The 21593-nt window shown below is 40.1% G+C and overlaps 1 protein-coding gene across 2 annotated transcripts in view; it reads right to left on the reverse strand.

Moving 5' to 3' along the window:
* The window catches only part of SORCS3 (sortilin related VPS10 domain containing receptor 3), a 296555-nt gene that overhangs the window by 31163 nt on the left and 243799 nt on the right, over positions 1-21593 (reverse strand). For both annotated transcript variants that reach the window (XR_001873022.1, XM_017804150.1), the window contains exons 15-20: positions 17807-17924; positions 16182-16315; positions 11914-12027; positions 10543-10714; positions 3927-4113; positions 884-1017 (exon numbers count right to left, since the gene is read on the reverse strand). Coding sequence is in view for 1 of the 2 variants with exons in the window: in XM_017804150.1 (XP_017659639.1) it covers positions 884-1017; positions 3927-4113; positions 10543-10714; positions 11914-12027; positions 16182-16315; positions 17807-17924 (859 nt within the window). In the remaining variant the exon portion in view is untranslated. The remainder of the gene's footprint in view (positions 1-883; positions 1018-3926; positions 4114-10542; positions 10715-11913; positions 12028-16181; positions 16316-17806; positions 17925-21593) is intronic.

The raw sequence follows: 21593 nt of genomic DNA on the forward strand, positions 1-21593 counted from the left end.
CATGTAAAATCCTCGTTTCTTTCTGCTGTGATCTCACCTCAGAGTACACCTTCAATTGCAAATGTAGACAATGATGTGACTTGAACTGCTTTTGTAAATAACAGCAGATACTACATTGCAAAATTTTCATCTATACAGTTCAAGACTGTAAGAATAGAGAATAGTGCCTGTCTCACTCCTAAAGCCTAAAATAAAAATTGTAGCTAATAAGCAATCCTGCTCTCTCCATTTGAAACATGGCATTAACTTGTAGTTTCACTTACTTTAACTATTGATAAAAAGGCTTTTTTTGATACATTTGTGCCCATCTTTTGAAAATTTGCTACAAAGAAATCGCATCTCCCTCTCTAATACATTCCAGACTGTGAACAATAGTCATGGATCGACCCAAACAGTTCATTCAAGCTAGACTCTTCTAGCATGAAATTCTAGATGCAACTGTTTATTTGAACACCAAGAGCTTTAAAGTACTGCGTTGGAATCCAGCATTATATACTGCATACTGGTACATTATGGAAACCCCCATGGTTATTTGAACACCAGTAGTTTTAAAACAATGTGTTGAAAGCCAGTATTATTCCATATAGAGTGGTATATAGTTCAGTTAAGTTGCAAGTGAACATTGGTAATAACAGTGGTCTCCGGAGCTCAGTAGGGCTGATAACAACCAGGTGTAAAAAAGTAATGACTCCTAAGAACAACACAATACAGGAGGCAATAAATTCACAAAGGTTGAAGTTCAGATAATGACAACCCTTTTTAGACAAGGAAAAAACTAAAATACAAAACAAGCAAAGATGAGAAGTTTTTATTAGGGCTGAGAGAGTTCCCTGTCTGGTGGGACAAGCTTGGGAAGTGAAAATAAACCGAAGGGTATCTGTACCTTGGTGCTGTTGCCAAACCACCAGAAGTAGGTAAGTGTGCCTGCCTGGCTGGGCCAAACTACAGCAGTAATGTTGACATCCTTATTTCTGATGGCAACAAAGGGAACACTCAGATGGACGTGCTCCACTGGACCTGTGGGAAGAGAGAGTTCATTATTTGAGCCTTTGAGTTAAATCTTCCCTGCACAGTTATGAACAGCAAGAGTCTTTAAATGAATCACATGTTCTGTGTCAGTAGCAAGACTCTCGTTTAGCAATAAAAGAGAATTTCAGCAGTCAATAAGCAATGGAAAAAGATAGATTAATAAACACTAAATCTTATTTTTTGTTTCCTCTTAATTCTAGAGTAGCCAGAAATGCACATTTTCCAGAGTGCTGATTTCAGACAGGGTCAGCACTGTGTATAGAAGAATTCTTTAAAATGCATTTTGTGGAATAACAATGATCTGGCTTTGCACTAAATAGGGAATTTTCTATTGAACGCGAGAGGGATAGGACACAAGAGAGAAAGAAAATATAGCCACTGAGCTACTAAGATTTGTGGGGAAATCATTTTAGCCAAGATGGCTTAAATCTGGTTATATAAGAGGCATTTATGACTTGATTAAATACCCCTGGCAGTTTTTTAAAAGGTCTCCAAAAGAAAGATTTATGATTTTTAGAAATCCTTGGTATGTTTTTGACTTTGGCTGACTTTGGGAAGTGTTTGGGGAGTCAGTTACCACTAGCAAAAAGTCATGAACTACTTGAAAGAAATATGCATTTGTGTACCAAAGCATTTAACTTTCAGAAGCACTTGTTTCTGAAAGATTTAAAAAAATAACAAAGTACCAATGCAAAGTTCTATCTAATAAATGCAAACACCCACAGTAAACCCAATGAATGAAGTCCAGAATTAAGACAATGCCTCTCTAGAAAAAACAACAGGAGTAAAAAATACTGAGGTTTTGTTTGATAGTTTGTTTAAATCTTTTACTATCTCCATTGTTCTAGTTCTCATTTAATCTTTTGTTTTTGCTGGTACTGAATTTCAGCTGATAACTGCTGTCCATCAGACAGTGCTACCTTCTGAGTAGTACCTTTAAAACACCTTAAAAACTGACAGACTATCCCTGTGAGATGGAAGGGATGAAATAAGAAAGACATGTTTTTCTAAGACATTCATTCTGGGAAGCAGAAACTTTGGTGATTTTTAACTGAGAATATCTTCTTGTGTTACCTCTCAGCTCTTCAAGCATGAAATGGGGACATTAATCACTTCTCCATCTACTTGGATTACAAAGATTTTGGATAGCAAAAGCTGTTCTTTTACCACCAGAACATACAGTTCCAAGCACAATGGGACACTATTGTTGCTTTTGACTCCTTAAAATTTGATCTTTTTTTTCCCCCCTTTTCCCAGGGGGTGTCTACCACCAAGTCACTCCTGAACTCTGATCATAGAAAGTACTTTGGGTGCTCAAGAATAGCAGGTTCCCCAAATAGTTTGTGACAGTGAATGTAAGAGAAAAAACAATAGTATCTCTGCTTCCTTTAAATGTCAAGATAAGCAGCTTGACAGCAGATTCCAGAAAGCTGAAAAGTTGACTAATAAAGTTGCAAGGTAGAAAACTAATGTTACTTGAGGCCGAGGAGCTTTTTTCTCTTTTCATTTTTTTTTTTTTATTTTCCAGCAGAGGATTTCAGTACCAGACAGATCATATAATAAGAATGATTCACAGGCATTTTTGTCTGTACGTTTGAGCTTCAAGGTCAAACGTCCTATATTGACTGGTACATCAAACTAAATTAAAAGTCATCTTATTTCAGCATTAGCATGAATGTAAGAGTTTGCAAAATATTTCCCTAGAGATAAGGATAAGCTGGCTAAGAACACTATAAAAGTCAAAGGAGAGATCTGAGTAGCTGATGAAGAAAACAGTGGAGTAGCACAACCAGGCCAAGGAACTGTCCTTTGTTGCATTCTGCTTTAAAATCCTCACCATGAAAAAGTAGTTCCTATGAGAAAAATCAGACAATCCATACAAATCTGGTTGTTATTACCAAGTAACCATCACTTTTGTCAGCTAATGGCCCAAGGTGAAGGTAAAAACAGTTAATGCTCTAATAACAGGTTGTTAAGTGCAACCATGATTGACTTTGAGGGAATTATGGGCATAATAAAAGCTTCAAGGAACATTTATTCCTTCACACAGGGAGCTCGAATGTAAAAAGGAGAAAAAGTTCTTGAGTTTTAGAAATTTCTAACTTGCTACCTTCCAGCAGGAAAGCTCAAGTAAAAGATAGGCTAGGGGACATTCTAACAGGTAAAGAGAGAAGACAGAAATGGCTGTGAACACCATTAGGGGTAAAACCAGATGGCATTCTCTGCCCAGAAGATCTGATAGTCTGAGAGCAGGACAAAGAACAGGGTTGTTCCTGTTTCATCCTGAATTCCATACCCTCTGCTTTCTCCTGTGGCTTTGAGAAGTTGGTTGTATTTGAGTTTGCTCATGTGTCAACTGGAGGGAAATTGCACTGATTTACCAAACAGGACGGAAACATCAGGGATGCATGGCAAACTCATGAAATATGAAAAGCAGCCCATTAGCCCTCGGCACGTTCATATCCCAGGAAACATGCTCAGCATAATCTTTTATTTCATTTAATAAGCACTGTAAACTCAAAAATCCTGAATAAATGAATCAAATTTTAGTAGTTTAATCTAAACCTCTTGGAATTAGACACATTTTGAGAATACTCATTTAGACTTTGTTTCATATGCTGCTTGGTCTCTGAACCTTTCAGGAAGACCAAGAAACTTTTTTCTGTATCTCTGAAGACTGTAAATATACTTGTGTTTAAAAAAAAAAACCTTCCCTTTATCTCAATTCAATAATTTATTTTACTATCTAGAAGAGTGCCTAAAAGGCCAAGACTTCAGAAGAGCATGAGCTGCATGTGTATGTGGTTTTGCAGGTATACTTAGGCGCCACTGAAGTTGCAGGGATTTTCAGTGAAGTCAGATTTCACCCAAGGAATCCAGCAGGTGGAAGTACTTACAGACCACATGCAGGAAGAGGACAGCAGTGTCAGAGCCCAGGCTGTTCTCTGCATATGCTGTCACCTGGAAGATTCCAGCATTCTTATACACATGTCGGATGCCATCCTCAACAGGGCTGAAATTAGCATAGGATACAGCAATGCCGTCTCCAAAATCAAGCTGAATGTTAGTCCTTTGGAGATCACCCTGCAACAGAGAAGGCTTAATTAGGAAACTGGGTTGAAAAGAGGGATTTATATTACTCTGCATCCTACTTCTCTGTTCCATTTCATTAGCACATACATAAACTTGTAACTTTTCCGAAAAAGCCTAGCTTTGTTCTGTCATTTACCAAAGTGGCCAGACTCTAGTCAGCAACTGGTAATTATATACAAGCAATGCTTAGAATAACTGATCATTTACACCTATAAAGAGATGTTACCCTCCATCCTGGGTTTAAAGATTTGGGGAGGGCAGAGTGTTCAATGTGCACATATAAAGTGTTCAATGTGCACATATGTTTGAATCCTGTAATACAAGGCATGGTGGGGGATTAAGTGTCACTGGAGTGGTCAGGGCTTTCCACAGCCTTTTTTTGAATTGGTGGTTGCCAACAAGTCCCTCATCAGAAGCAGTGAGATGGGAGACACTATGCTGGTGGTAGGTTAGATGTTAACGGGAGAGCAATTCCCATGTGAACATGGGAGCATTGGGAACACTCTGGAGACAGGACAATGGTTGAAGTGGCTCCCCCATACATTCCAAAGACATAGAACCTAGTCACTGAGTCTAGCCTTATCTAGTTTTCCAGGTTTCCTGTACAGTCAGTGAAAGAGAGAGAAAGAAAAGACCAACACTCCATCCTAAAATAACTGAGACAGGTAACATGAATCCCCTGCAAATATCCATTCCTATACCCTGATGATAGAGAGTTTAGAAGACTAGTTTCAGCTAGACATGTAACTTCAGGATGGCTGAATTTATACAGGTTGAGTCTCACACTGAGGACTGACAGATTTTTCTGTCTAATGTCAGTCAACACAAAGACAGGGCCTAGATACACAGGAGAATGAAGTAGATGATGAGAAAATCTCTTCTAGGATTACTGTCAATGACAGTTATTAAATGAAGGAGAGAAAAGCAGACAAGAAATTCCAGCACTGCAGGTATTGTCTAGAGGCAGTAGTTGCACTATTTTAATTTAATTCATGCTTTAAACTGCTGTAGTTGAACTGTAGAAGTATCTGTTATTTCAGTTTCTTGGAGCCTTACTTTATACTTGCCCCCAGCTGACTAATGGTAACACTAAACAAGGCTAATTTAAACAGAGCTAAAGCCCACTGCAGCGATTTCACTAAACTGAAAAAAACTAGAACTCAGATAAAATCTCTGTAGCTTTAGCTTTCTGCATATAGATAAGATGTATTGTCACAAGTCCCTTTAATGAAAGGTCTCCACTTTATTCACTATGGACGAAGAAGATATCACTACCTTTTGGAGATGTTCCTAACCCCAAACTGAAGCCGATCCCTAGATATATTGAGGATGAAATTAAAAGTTTAAAGAAAAAAATTGAAAAATCCCTACTCCTAAGGTAACCATTTTTTTAAATAGGGAATACAGAAATATTTCACAGCCATCTCATAAAGCCTATTATAGCTGTAAACACACAGGGTCAGGATCAAAGCTAATGTGCAGTTTTAGCACATACTGATGTAAGGAAGGGAAGCAACCTTATCTCTCACTGACGATTCTGACAAACCTCCAATCCCTCCACAGCCAGCTCAAATCCTGCAGGGTCCTAAATCCACTGGGCTCACTGAAAAGGACCACGTCACACTCATAAAAGATTTTTCATATGATCTGAACACATTCATACACAGCACAGATCCATTTTGGTTTATGACTTCTTACCACACCAGGACATGGAAAAAGAGGTCCTTAAATCAGGATTAAATAGCTGTCGAGCTGTTCTGTCCCACATGGTCAGCAATTCAGACCAAAGGTGCACAACAAAGGCACACGTGGAGACAGAAACATTCATTAAAGGCAAGGGGTTCCAGTTCTTGCCTTCCACTGACTCCAGACTGACTCATGGGAGCTGCTGTCTAACTGGTAACTGCCATCAGCCTGTAGAAGTGGCAACTGCTATACTGACACAAGCAGGATGCTATGTTCTGCTACTTGTCCCTGTCCTGAAAGTGCATCTGACCTTGCCCTTTGAATGGAAACCCACAATGAAACCCACAAGAACACAGACCACAATGAAGCAGGTCCCCTGTGAAGGTGATCAGGACCACAGCAGCCCCCACAGACTTCATCCTCCTCATAGACTATACCTGCATTAACAAATCAGTGTGCAGGAAGGGTATTTTTCAGATGTGAATTTGCTTTGAGTCTATACTAGGGGTCTTCAGATACAAACCCATATAATCAGGATTATTGCATGTAGTTTCTGAAATATGGATATTTGATTATATATGTTAGATCACTCTCCTTCCTTGCTCCATCATTCACATTCCACAAGAGTCAGGGGAGTTTTGGCTACTGAGTTGATCAGGGCACCCTTTTCAACTCTGCCCTTCTAGGACATTAAAAATCCAGTATAAACTGAAAAGAATACATGGAGGACTAGAGCGGTAGGGACACTAAATCCTATCTATAATATTGAGTAGTCAATAACATTCTTTAGACAGAGAGGTTTTTAAGTCACTAAAAAAATCCTCTAGCAGGAGCAAAATGACACTCTTGGGATATTCAGGTATTTGATAGAAAGACTCCCATAGCTTGTTAAACCTTTCAAAATCATTTCTCAAGGGAATGTATTAAGACTGCAAGTTCATCTCATATGGAAGACACTGAACAGAGGATAAAAATGTGATCTGGGCTGGATTCATAACCGATGACCTCAGGCTGAAATCTCTTGCACCAATCACAGCAACTCATCTCCCTTGCTCTTTTCTATTTTCTCCTTGCTTCTTCAATATGATTCTATCCGAAATAAGAAGGTTTCAAGTAGAGAAGCAGGAACAGATTTTTTGTGACTAAGCAGTAGCTGATGATCTTCCCATCCAGTTATGAATTGGGTCTTCAACGTAAAGCCTGCCTATCACACTAATTATGTTTTCTTTCTTCTTTCAATACATCTGTATCCAGTATACAAAATACTAAAACAAGCATGCTAGTCCCACACAATCATATCAGATATTCTGGAGTTTATGGATATAGATTAAAATCGAAATGGAGGCATTTCAAATGGAAAAAAATCATTGCTCTCCATATATATTCAAAAGGCACATTTTATTGCTTTAAGTCTCATAAACTACTGCAAGGGAATGAGGTAGGGGCTGTCATAAAGATTGGAGCTCTGCTTACTTCAATCAGTGAGCAGACAAACGGTAGTGAAACGGGTGGAGAGGAGTATTGCCATAGAACAGCCCTTCAAAGTCATATCACCATCAAGACTAGCCTGGAAAAGTTTTCCTGCCTGGAAGCCACATTAGTGAAGTGACAAAAACTCTAAAGTCAGAACACACAAGAACTGTAGGTATAGGTTGAAATTTTGGCTTTCTGAAGTTAGGAGCCAAACTCTCACTGATTTCAGGAGGGCTGTATTTTATCTAACATATGGCTGGGGAAGGGGTGAGGAGAGAGTATCTACATGAGGCATTTTGGTTCTTTTCTAACGAAGCTCTCAAACTTTTTACATAAAAATATGACATGGTTTAGATTAGATATTGGGAAGAAATTCTTTACTGTGAGGATGGTGAGGCGCCGGAACAGGCTGACCAGAGAAGTTGTGGGTGTTCCATCTTTGGAGGTATTCCAGGCCAGGCTGGATGGGGCTCAGAGAAACATGGTCAAGTGAGTGGCATCTCTTCCCATGGCAAGGGGGTTGGAACTAGACAACCTTTAAGGTGTGTTCCAAACCAAACTATCCTATAATTGTATGATGTGGCTATCTCTTTCTGTAAACATAGTTCAGCAATCCTTTAACAGATGTACAGAACTTCAATACTTGCTCAGTGCTGGTCATTGCTTGCCTTCTCAGCTCACTTGCAACTACAACCTTGCTACAAAGCCTTGTCATCCCCTTGTAATGACTGAAAGAGGGAAACTATGGGGTGACATAAAAAGCAGATAAGGGAGCAGAACACTTCAGTAACTGGAGCTGCCACATAAACAACCATTAACCCTCAGAGGAGTTTATGTACTGTTCAGAAGGAAGCTGAGGATGCATGGCAAGATCAGGTGCAAAAATAGATTCATAGATCTGGTCAAGAACACAACTTCATACAACAGCAATTTGGCAGTCTATTGTTTCTTCATGATCAAACCCAAACTCAGATTAAAAAAAAAGTCTAAAAAGGTTCTTATCTACTTATGTTCCTTCACATGTATACACAGTCCAAATCACAGTCCAGTCCCATATTTCTAAAAGCACAGCAAAACCATCAGTCATTCTGCATTTCTTTGTTCATAGTCATTGCCACACGCGTATTCTGAATACTGCTATGAACAGTAGTACTAAAGTTAATTCTGTAAATCCTGAGAAATTCAGATTTTGATTAACTATGATGAAGTCTTCATTTACCATTGACAGCATTATGGTCAGTCACATCAATATATTGAGGGTGTGTAGTAGAAGGTAGGGAAGAACTTGTTAGGGTTAGTCTGAAACAGTTGGAAGGCTGAATGAAGAGCACACAGATGTATCCATAGGAGGGCTTGTCAGGCTGGCTCAGAAAGTCAGTTTAAACATAGGTACAAAACAAACAACCAGTTAATAAACAGACTGACCAGAGAAGGTGGAGGAATTCAGGAATGAATCTGTATGACAGCAAGGTAGGTAATAATTAAGACTTCTGCAGAAATTTTTTCTTCCAGCTACCAAGGAATCCTTTGATGACAATTCTTCTCAGGTTCACACTAAAAGACTGGAATACTTTTGTCCAAAATCTAAGTGTTCCTTTTATTTTCGTCTTGAAATGTCTATTTTTTAAGAAACAAATTCAAAAGGCAACACATCTTTCTGTGGAATAAGCTGTTCACCTACAAAGACATGTTCTTGAAGATCCTCTTCCCTTAGAAAAATAATCATTTCAATGAAATATTTTTCCAACTATTGTTATTTTTCAACTAAGGACATAGAGTGAATGCCCTCACATATTTATTCAGCTGCCTCTTCACTCTCTAAAGTATTGTAGACTCCACTCTACAGGTACCTTGACTGCTGCCTTATTCCCCATCTGTTTATCATTCTTTGTACACCACAGTTCCGCTTGATTTCCTTAATAAATTACTACTAGATTCCTAATTTTTAGATTATATCTGTTCTTTTATGAACTCCCACTCATAGTGTCTATACGAATCATCTTACCATGTTAAGTCTGCAGAATATAAAAGAATCAGCCAAGTAGACAAGAAATCCCCTTTGTATAAAAGCAGAGCATGCATGAATCTCTGAGGAAGTATGTAAAGAGGCCCTGTCAGTTTAACGTGGTCCCAGTGAAACACTTAGTTACTGTATAAGAATTTGATTTAGCGTGAGTGTGCATCTGTCTCTCTTTGTCTGTCTGTGGGTGGTCTGCCTAGCTTTCTCCAGCTACTGTCCCAAAATTATGTACACAGGCCAGAGTAGATGACAAAATATACTTGTGCTCCTCAGTCCCTGGCTGCCCCTCCTGAGGCACCTAAGGATGTTAGAAGTGAGGCTGTGACTGGACTCTTTCATTTAACCAGAAAACAGATGCAACACAATCCACTGTGGTAAGATCACTATTGGACCTCCAACACCACCTTCCATGGGCAGTCAGAAGCCAGCAGAGGAGTGCATCGGCTGCAAACTCAGTAGAATTTTTTTGTGGTGTAGTCACATATATCCCTAAACACCAAATCAAATCACAGGCCAGAAGTAGCATAAGATCATTTGAAAAAGCCTCCTATCAGTCTGAACACATACTAAGTGCCTGCTTTAGCTCTCCAAACCTGAGTCACAAACCTTGGTGACACAGGCCACACCATCTGTATTTGCCAAACAGACAATTACGTGACTCAGAGAGACCACCAGAAGTGCCTCAATATTTTGATGCTTTGGGCAGCAGCATGGCCTGGTATCATTTATGCTGCTGTTGGCTACAGAGGGAACCATACCAATAAATAAATACAATAGATATGGGCTGGGAGGGTGCTTTGAGGAGGCTCAATTCCTACTGCAAAACAACGATGTCCCTCACTGTTCCCTATGAGTCTGAAAATGTTCAGACTCAGCTAAAGCTTTGAATCTCAAACACAGAATTATTAAGCATAGAAACACCATTTCAGCCTCACAAACGCCATAATCTGCAGTTCACTGGAAGCAGCAAGAGGCTAGTGGGGAAACAAATTTTTGTCCAGATCTTTCTTTCTTTAGTATTGACTTCATCACCCCTGATAGACAAGATAACCAGCCACACACCAGCTTGATGATTTGCTTGTATGTTTCACGCTTTTCTATTAATTATCATAAATCTCAGGACTGTTGACCATTTCATAATCCCACTTGATTGCTATTTTCCTCTCAGCAACCTGAAAAGTGAAGGAAAAGAATGCTAGTCCTGCCACGCAGAGAAAAGTTTGCTGAGACCACTAACACACCTCTTCCATAAGGATGATGAAGGTGGCATTGTGTCCCTGCTCCATGACCAGCTTTCCATCAGTAGTGAGGATGTGCAGTCCCCGAGGTGCTTTTCCAGGGCACTTCTCCATCTTGGCCATGTACTTCTCTCTCAAGCCATCTGTGCAGTTGTTAGACACAATCCTTCGGTACCTAGGGAACAGTCAAAAAAGGAGATTGGGCTCAGACAGTGGATAGAAATGTTCCTTTGTGGTTTTTTTGTTTCTCCTCATTTATGCATGTGTTTTTTTAAAAGGCTTACTGCCTGTATGATTCCCTCACTGAAAGGAAGAATCAAAACCCAACGTTTTATTAAATGGGAGAAAGCCAAACCAATCACAATCCAATGTTCTCCAGAGATTCTCAGCAGCATCACTGAGAAAAGACACATTGTGGAGGTGAATCACTGTGCCCTGCTAAAAGGCAGAGAACTCCTCCAACTCCTTATGCCTGCAAGATTGCACCCTGCATCCCAACTTTTTAATTATGCTTTTTATTACATTTTGTCTGCCTCTACTGTGCTAGAAGGCACTTGAAATTATCTACCAAGGGCTTTGTCCAGTTCAATTTTAAAACAATTCAAGGAATAGTTTTCTTCTCTTAGCTCTTCTTGGAAGAGGTTAGCTAAGAAGCAAGGCACTTGGCTATTCCCAGTGTTGATGAGGGGGATTAACCCTTTCTATCAATTTCACAGTAAAAATACAAGATTGGTTAGGAAGACACAAACCCCAACAGTTTTGCAACAAGTCAGTGCAACAAGTGTTTCACAACATCTCCTGCATGATAGAATAACATTTGCAAAGTGATACTACCGTAATAAACCAACATTTGCCATCTGTTCTGGATAAAACCAGGAGAAATCAGCACATACAGCTTGCCTGAAATGCAAGGCATTGTATATACAAAGTGAAAATGGCAAAGGAAAAAAAGAGGCTAAAAATTGCTCATATAAGCCTTCCTAGAAGCTGATACAAATAGGAGCTGTAACATAGTAAGAGCTTCAATAAAAACCAGTGTGAAATACCTCGAACCTGTACCTTTAAATGTTCAGCTGTCTCTCAGACCTTCTTGACTCATGTTTTAATTTTGCAGCAAAGGGGAGCTCCAAGTCTAGACTCCAGGGATCACACATCACTTGATAGCAATGCAATATCTACACATCACATATGTTAACATGTTTCTCCCTGTCCCTGAGGAATGAGGCAGTGTTCTGTACAGATGCTGCTGCAAACACTACCTCATGAATATGACTGGAAAAGAGCCAGATGGGATGCAGAGAAAGAAGAACCATCCAGATTCTCTTTGTGTACTGCAAAGTCACCAAAACCAGACGGACTGCAAGACTCACTTACCCAGTGCTGTTCCAGTAGTTCTGACCAATGCTGCAATCCTTGGACAGGGAGGATGGGCTGAACCAGAAGGCTGGGATACACTGGTTGTTGCTGTGCCTCTCATACCCATAGTCACTACGGAGACAAGTCAGGAGTGCATCACTGTACCCATTTACTGGATTTAGCTCAGAGTTTTAGGTGACATCCCCAAAGCGCGTGTGTGTTGGTGGTTTTCTGCTGGATGGCGTGACATCATGGATTGGGCTCATCCAGAAACAAAGTACTGGACTAGTTTGAGAGGCAGGAACATGATTCACGGAAGGCCTATGACATCTGACAACACCAGAACTACTTACCTTGCAGAGCACTGAAGGATTTGCATTTCATCTGACAACCAAACATGGACGGAGATTAAGAAAGAAAATTGTATTGTTAATTTCTTTTCCTATTAATCTCTAATTTAAATTTCACTTTCGGGTTCTTTCGGTTTGCTTGCTTTTTGCAGTCTTTGCTTTTAGAACAAACCAGACTAATTCTAATTTTTCACTTTTTCCCAACGAAGTGGCTAGGAACATAAAACACTAGGAGCATTTCCTGAACAACTAGCCACGGTATGTATATTTATGTATGTTAATGACCTCCCTGCTCTCTGACTGAGCTATGACTTGCCTGAGAGAAAAATACCACTGATGTTTTTCTAATGCTGAACTAAAACAACACAGCCAACATGGTAGCCTAAGGATTACATGGTATTGTGTCACATAGGGAAGGCAATCTAGGGTATTGATGGTTCTTTGGACCACCTAAGAGGGGAAGTGTACACAACCACATGCAAAACTTCTTTTTACAGCTGTCTTTGTGTGCCAATACAATGATGAAGCAATAGGATTAATCCAAAGCTTTCCATAACTTTTAATAGGCTCTGGATCAGGTTTCTATGCATAGCCTTTATTGATAGTCTGGATTCAAAGGGCAAATAAAAAGAGATCCTGGATTTTTGCCTGAAGCAAGTTAACAAATGCCAACACACTAAACCTCAGTGAAAACAAAGACACTGCAGAAGCCACTATCTTGAAACATCTCTGTGCCCTTTAGGACAATCTGAGTTTTATCCTTCCCCATTCAGAGTCTGAACTGCCAACAAAAAGTCTCTAGGAAGTTCTTTGATGAGACAAAATTGTGCTATGTCCCCAGTGACCCAGACTGCTACTGTTCCTTTTTTGGAGGACAAAAATTCTGCAAGCTACTTTAAAAGGTTTGGAGATTCCCTAATGCTCTTTCTCTCAACATTCAATTTAATCATTCTCAGTGGGTCCGACCTGCACAGTCAAAAATGCCTGGCAGGGACTTGATAATTAAAAATATTCAGGAGGAGCTGTACTTTGCCCAGGAGAAGAAAAGAGCTGCATAAATATTTAATAAAATTAAAGACAACATTGCTGTGTGCCCTCAAGGTTCTGTGCTTGTTCATTAACTTCTGGTAAATGTATATTAAAACCTCGCATGCTGCCCACCTTCCTTCTCATAAGCCCCAGGGTTTGCATAAGTTAAGGAAATAATCAAGTCCAGCTGCTGTGCTGTCTTTGTCAGGAAAGCTATCTTGACAGAGTAAATAAAGAAGCAGGAGGAGGGAAAAGAAAGATCAGCGAGTGCTTTAATAACACTTTGGAGTTCCTTCTGCCAGAAAAAGGCCAGGATTTGCTTTTGAAAATGACTGCAAGGGTTGGCAGGAGTCACCCCTGATCTTGACTCATGAGGATTTGTTGAACTGGGGCCCTGGATCATAATTTATGCCCCTGAATTTTAGATCAGCCTTATATCTAATAGGAAAAAACAGCACTGCAACCATGAGGCAGAGAGGGGCAAGGGCACTGTGACCAAATGGGAGGGAGCACAGCCCTCACAGCCTCTGCTATAGGGCTGCTGCAGTCATTTATCCCATCCCCAGGGCTCTTGAAGTCAGGCATCATCCCACCTAGTAGCTTGGGATGCTCCAAGACCAGCACCAGCCTCCAAATCTACTTAGTGGGGAAGCAGAGGGCCTGTCTGTTGGGACTTGCTGGTCAGTGTAGTCACACAGCCCCAGCTGCTGACCCTCCTCCTTTCCCTGACACTCCACAGGACCTGCTCAGTCCAACACAAGAGACAGACCAGTCAGTGCTTTCAAGAACAACTGTACACTGTGAACCCAGCCAGAAAAGGCTGAGGGGACATTTTTTTTTTCTTGAAAAGGAAATATTTTTCTTGAAAATTCTTAAAGTGAAAGAGTAGGAGCTTTCCTTTCAACTGTCCTGTCCACCTTCTAGTCAGCAGAGAGAAAAGGGATTTCTCATACTGACATCCCAAAGAAGGCAGATGAATCTAAAATGTATTCTAGAATAACCCATATTTTGCCACTCCTTAAATAACTGCCTCATCCTTTAGAAGTCACAAGTCAGAGCAGATGGGTCCACCTTTTTCTCTGAAAATCACTTTTCAGATAATCAAGCTTGGTGCCCCAATTCCATCATTGCTAGTAATTTCCTCAAACTGACTGCCCCACACCTTCCAGTCAGCCCTGCCAACTAGCATCAAAACTCACCCTTAAACTGAAGCATTTTCTTCTGATTCTCCATCACCAGCTAAAACAATTCTGCAGTTGGAAGCCAGTTAACAATTCTGTTGGCAGTGCAGGGTCTGAAACAAAAGCCAGCTTGCTGTCCTCTAATTGCATTTTCTCTGCAGGACTGACAGGGTTAATAGCAATATTCTCTCATGTTAGCAGGAAAGATAAGCAAAAATGATACTGAATGCAAGCAAGAAATCCGCCAATTGACTGAAAAGGTGTGTTCTGATGCAGATCTTTTTCAAGGCAGAACAGCACTTAAGTCCAATTTAGCTACCACAGTTTTCCACTTACAGCTCGGAAAAGACAAGCTTCACTGTGAAAATAGAAAGTCGATGAGGCATTAAGCAGCATAAGGGTAAAAAAACCCAAGTAAACTCATAAGTATCTCTAGAGATTGGTTCTTGATTCACCCCAGAGGCATATGCCACTGCCAAGGGCAAATACTGTAGAGCAAGATAGTTTGTCCTGCAAGTTCTCATGACAAGAACAAAGGGGAAAGATTTCACGAGTCAAGTTAAGGAGTCTCAGATGTAATTTTGGCATTAGGAACAAATTAAACATCCATCCAGATAAGATGAAAATCTCTGCTCTATATCCCTGAACCTCTCTTAAAGCCAAACTACTACGATATTCAAGAGAACACGTTTCTTAATTTTTCTACATTTCAGTACGTCCATGCTCCAAAACAGAACTACGAGTTTCAGCTGGCCTAAGTCCAAATAAATGTATAGATCTCACGCCTCACACCTCTTCAGAAGGTATTCAAAGGTAAGAGAAGTTTTTGGAAATTATACCGATACTGAGTCAGACATTGATCCTGATAAACTACTATAAAAATTAAAATGTTTTTTCAGCTGATCAGCTTTCAGGGTATCTTGAATTCTATTTAAACGATATTCTCATTATTTAAGCTCAAACATGACAGATATTGACGGTTTTAAATCTTTGAAATATTGCCTATCACAAGTTCTATGTAGTAATTCCTTGTGCAGAGATCCTGACTTGTGCATTCTCTCATCTCCTATCTCTGATTGTCAAGCAGTATCAAGCAGTGTTGCATTTCCCCCCTGTTTTGTTTTTAAGCTGCTTTCAAAGTGACCTTAAAGCAATTTGAAAATTATGACCCTGTTAAGTTAGAAACACCAATATTTATGCAAAACAAGTAGTTATATCTGACAAGGGTGGGCTGTAGTCGTCACAGAAGCCTTTCAGAAATTTCTCAATAAAACATTGTTAAAAAGCAATAAATGGTTCCCAGCAATTCAAAGGAACAACAAAAAAATGTGCATGTTTTCCTAGCTTGCTCCCTAGGTATTCAATGACCTTGGAAGTGAGGACAGAGAAATTCCCTCTGTCTCCTGAAAGGGACATGCTTTGGACCAGAGAAGTCCTGATTGTCACTCTTCTAGAATGACAGACAAAAATGTCAAACAGTACTTGCAATTTTTTGCTTTTGAATTCCAGGCTTGGATTTCTCATGGAGTTTAACAAATCTCTCCTTCAGATGGAAGGGAAGCCTTCCCCACACAACAGGTATGGGGGTCACAGCTCTGCTATATGGTGCAATCACAGCCGCAAAGCTGCATTAGATGCAGTTTCTCTGCAAGGTTTTCTGTCTGGATATTATTTTGACCACTACAAGAATAGCCCATGAAAAAAGTCCCCAGAAACATATACTCACCACTCGAAGTCTCCTTGACCACAGACACACGGTTCAGACACCACAGTTTGGGAATAATCTTGACTTAGGGAACACTGGGCTCCAGGCTTGCGTTTTTTATAGATCTTCCTCTCTCCCATGACACAAGGCTCCCCCTTCATTAGCCAAGGAACAAGAGAAGAAAGAGATTTGTAGTGGCAGCTGTGTCCTAAATGGAGCATTTTGTCAAAAGATGCAAAAGGCAATGAAAACAAGCATTTACCACTGGGAGAGTTGGAAGGACAGAGTCCAGCTCCCTTTTGTGTCTTTGCAAAATCAAGTCATCATGGGAGGACTCATGAGTGCAGTGTGTTCAGCATTGAGTTGGGATGCTAATGACAACGTGCCCCAAATGTCTGGATACCCAAGCCATCACACCCACTTATGCCATGTTTCAGAAGGCATCCACCAATATCGAGTCCTATGAATTATCCTGAAAAGACAACATGGGTGCACTCCAGGGTTTCTTCCATATGTCAGATAAAATCTGCTGCAGAAGGAAGTGTCCAAGCCTGAAACCCAAGGCAGGGACAAAATCTAGGTGTGGAACACAGGATTTGACTCCCTTGCTCTTTCCTTAGTAGACCTGGCTTTGTTATAGATCTTGAATAATTCTGATGGTGTGTTTTGCTGGGCTTTTTGAATGCAAAGGTTTTCAAGAACACTACTGGGAGTACCTAATCTAAAAGAAACATTTGATATTTAGGTGAGTTGCTATAAACAGAATTTTCTATGATGCAGAAATAATTTGTCTGCATAGAAATAAGAAAAAAAAGACAACACCTAATTGAAATATTTCTCTTTCCCATTAACAATGATACCCTTGGTTACACACGTGTCTTCCCTTTTCTTTCATTTAAATTATTTCCATTAATTCAATTCTATGACTTCAGTTATCTGACACATCCTTGCAAATTAATGCTCATTTCTAATCCATGTATTTCATTCAGGAATATCACAGTGCCAATGGTTCTGGCCCTTGTTATGTTCCCCTGCAGGGTGTGGGACATCCTGCTGGTGGCAAGTAGCCCATAAATAATCTGCAGAGGGTATTGACCTCTCAGTTCTGGTCACTTCAGGACCTAAATATATCCAGCATGAAAATAAGCCAGAGTGTATGAAAAGAAAAGCATGTATCCTAGAATAGAATGAAACAATTTGGCCTTCTTTGGTGTCTTTTATTCAAGAGCTCCCCAGAGTTTTATAGACACCTGCAGGACCTGCAGGATGAATACATGTTTTTATTTTCATTTTTGAGTAGGGAAAATAGAGGTAAAGTAAAACAAAATTATTTTCATGAGTCACGGACAGAGCTACAAAGAGTTCAACATCTTCCACAATTCAATCACAAGGTGAGGTTTTACATTGCCCTAAGCACTGAGGCCAAAAAGATCCATCTGGTGCAATGGATTATTTTTTATAAAAATAGAAGTTAATCTCCTGAACTTGCCCACAGAAGACTGGCCCCATGTTTATTCATGCATATTCTTTAAGGGATGCAAGAAAATCCATATGTTTTGCTGGAAATAACAACTGCATTCCTACCAGGCAACACAGAGTACAGGAAAAGGAACACCCATCAACCCCTCCCTACATGGTGGGAATACCTGATTGTGCAGATGCCAGGTTTGGTAGTCATCTTTGTTACACCTTCGGCTGAAGACAGACTTGTAATCCACCTTGACCAGCTGCCACTCAGAACGGAGGCTGAAGTGCCCAAAAACTCTGAGCATGGGAGATAAAAAAAAGGAAAGAACCAGAGTCAGCCAGACATGCTTGCATTAAGCAAATAATGTTTCATGAATCTCAGCTGCAGAAACCAATACAGCCTTGGAGCTTGATGTCAGAAAATGGTATTCAGTCATGAGTAACATTTTGCTGTTCCTATGATATCCTAAGATTGTTTATCCTTTTCCTGACACCTCGTACAGCCTCTGTTGGAAGGTCTTTCCATGACTGTAGTACCTGGCACAATGGGACCCTAGTCTAATACTTGTATCACTCAAGAACATTAAACAACTAGTTTAGACACTAGCAATGTGTCTAACATCAAGGTTTTGGCTGTCTCAAAATCAAGCCTTTCTTAGATAACACAGTTTCTTTATTGTTGAACATATGTGTTGCACAAACTTACTACTTAATGAATTGTGAAACACCAGAAATTAACATTTGGGATATGGACTAAAGACAGTAGTGTCCCTTCCTCTTAGTGAATGCTGACTGCAGCTAGTAGGAGTGGAATTATAAATGATCACCACTGCAGAATTTTTTCTTAACTCTTGTGAGTAGGTCACTCATCATCAGCAGTCACTGATCACACTCCATGGTTCATCTAAGTAATAAGCAATAAGTTCATTTTCAGGATGAAAATGACACATTTTTCACACAAATCTAGTATAACACAAGACTGAGTAAGTCAGTATATGGGAGCAGCTGGAGCTGAAGAGTCAGCACCCAAAAAACAGGGGAAGGACTCCGACTGTAATCTGAAACTCAGGCACAGATCTGTTACAAATAGAATGATGAATGATATAAAATTGAATTGTAGCAGAGGCTTCTCCTCAAGTTTGGACCAGAACATTGGGAGTAGAGATGGTTGTCAAACACAGGTCTCTCTAAATTCCATTTCAGCTATGCAGCCTTCCTTCACATGCAGGTAAAACTTTGTAATTTTTTAAGTGCCCAGAAGAGAAGGACCAAGGCAGCAACGAGCAGTGATGGCACACATCACCAAAGTACCACCAGGTATTCTACATGTTGAAAGCTCATACCTTCACCAAAGAAAGCAAAATCATAGCAAAACCCTGGTTTAATTAATAAATTAACACTAGGCACCCAGTCAAAAGACTCCATCTTCATGAGTGCTCAGTTTTCAATCAAAACAGATTCCCATTTCCTTGGTCCGCTATGATTTTCTCAGTAAAGAGGAACTTTTTCAATCCACTGCAGCTGGATTTACAAGTGTATAATGTGAGGAGATTAGGATGGGTAATCAGGTTTTAAAAGCCATTAATAAAACTACAGCTTCTCATCGGCAGGGGGAAATCTCAGTACACATCAGCAGATAAAGATCAAGTTGATTTGTCCTTATAACATGCCAAGGTTTTGACTATTTTGATTATATAAAAGAACCTAAAACTTCATCAAAAACACGAGTCCCAGATTTAAAAAATTCTGTATGTACCACAACCCAGATCTTTTCTGACACAAGAAAGGTCACTGCATCAGCATTATTGCAATATTTAGAGGGCAGAGAATTATTTTTTTCATTATTCCAAATCTTTCACCAATTTATATTTTTACCCAAGCCATTTCTGAGACTAAATTTTTTGTTGTTTTAATTATTCCAGAGTAACAAAGAAAGAGGGAGAAAGAAGATTTACAAATTTTCCTATGAAATAAGGAGAAACAGAAGAGAAGACTTCCACACACTGACCACAATTCAGATCCCACTGTGTCCCCAGTGTGATGCCATTCTTTACTCTGGATCATCTTAGTTTACACTGTAATCATACAGAGTGTTGGCTTTGCTCTACCCTCAGTCTTTCTGTAGACTGTAACCTCCATCAAAATTCCTCTGCATTGTGCTGTTCTTTGTGAAACAAAGACCATCCAGGAATCAGTCATGTTCTCCCACTCAGACCTGTCTCAGCTCATGGGTATCAGGGAGAAAAAGGTGGGTGGGTGAGATCTGCGAGTCTGGAGCTCTGGGTTTGCTGTGGACACCTTTCTATATCCAAGTTCTGCCTCACAGAGGCAAGCTCCACAAAGCTGACAAGGAGAACCTGTGCCAAATACATATTCAGTTAAAAGTGAGTAGGTAGGGAAGGAGTTGTCTGGTTGAATGAGTTTATTAGGTAGATTGTTGCTACTCTCCAGAATAATGCTCAGCATAGTCCTAATTGTAGGTATTACTGACACAAAATACCAAGACATTGAGGTGAAGGTACAAAAGAAGCTGCAATTCCTGTTCCTCAGCAGAGAAGGCACATCCTAGACCAAGAGAAACTCACAGAAAACAAAGCAGTATGGGGTGCCAGGGCACTTGTTGGGAGAAGAAGGGAAGAAAGGGAAAGAGTACAGGAGGAAGGATGAGGAAAGCCTCCAAAACTGTGCTCAAATAGGAATTCTAACTGCTGTTCCCCTTCCCACTTTTCCTTGGCACTGGGTAAGTCCCATCAGCTCTTACACCACAACTGCTGTCAGCACAATCTTGTCTGAGCTGGATGTGATGCATGACTGAAACATCCTGAAACACCATTCCTGCAAAGCGGCAATGCAGCAGGCAGAAATCATTTAGCCCAGTAGATTTATACCAGTTTAGATTTGACTTGGGTGTTTATTACACAAAAAAATATAGCAAAAGGAGGAGAGAAAATGATCAAACACATACACTTCCCTGAACACAGAAGATAAAAGGGCCAGAGAAATCAAACACTCTGGTAGTCAATGCTTCTCAAGGAAAATTTTGTTCCTCAAACTGACCCTGAGCTAACTGTCCATCAGGAGAGCAAAAAGTTTCTTTTTGCTTTTGAAAAATTGTCAGAATTACTTGATTTTTAAATCTACTAAAATAAGCTAAGGCAAACCTCCGACATTGAAATTCTTCCATGATGATTAATGAAAAAACCTCAAAGTTTCCTAAGTGGAAAGCAGCATATTAGCATTCCAAAAGCACAGAGAATTAGATAGTCTTTAATTAAACGATTTCAAAGATGATCTTTGTGTATAATTGCTATAATTTAGATGGAAACAATACTACACTAAATGTAATTAGAGGAGTGTGAACAGAGAGGGATGTTTTCCTCTGTGCTGCAGAGATGGTTCTGGGTCAGCTGATTCCTGAAGTAGTGAGTTCCCACTCCACCCTCCCCTTGCTAATAAAAAGCTCCTTAGGGCTAATCAATCACTGTGGCGCAGGCTTCAGAGATAAGAATTGCAGAGGAGCCAACAAGCACCCGCACCCTGTGTGAGCACTGCTCGCCAATACTAAATGCCACCTGGACCCCTTCAGAATGGTTTCATTGCCCAGCCAACATGATGAAGGTTGTTACAGCTCATGATGACTTTGTTGTGCATTTGAAACTTCGATTAGTTGCTATAAGCAAACGTAAGGAATGGAAAAGAGGTCTTTGTTATCTGTGGGGCTCCACTAGTGTCTCAAACAGTTTTCCTTGGAAAGTGATGGAAACCTTCATTGTTTGTGAAATTTAAAATGGGCTAAACAAACCATCAAAGGGCACAAACTCTGACTGAGTATGACCAGAGAGTGCAGCTGAACTCTGCTTTCATCAGTTTTGTGAACTACATCACTGGATCTTTTTCCATAGAGACTAAGGTGTATGCACATGACATCTTCCCACTGTATTTCTCGGGGTGGCCAGGTCCAAGAGA

Source organism: Lepidothrix coronata, unplaced genomic scaffold (genome assembly GCF_001604755.1).
Source record: "Lepidothrix coronata isolate B3197 unplaced genomic scaffold, Lepidothrix_coronata-1.0 Scaffold8, whole genome shotgun sequence".
Lineage (NCBI taxonomy): Eukaryota > Metazoa > Chordata > Aves > Passeriformes > Pipridae > Lepidothrix > Lepidothrix coronata.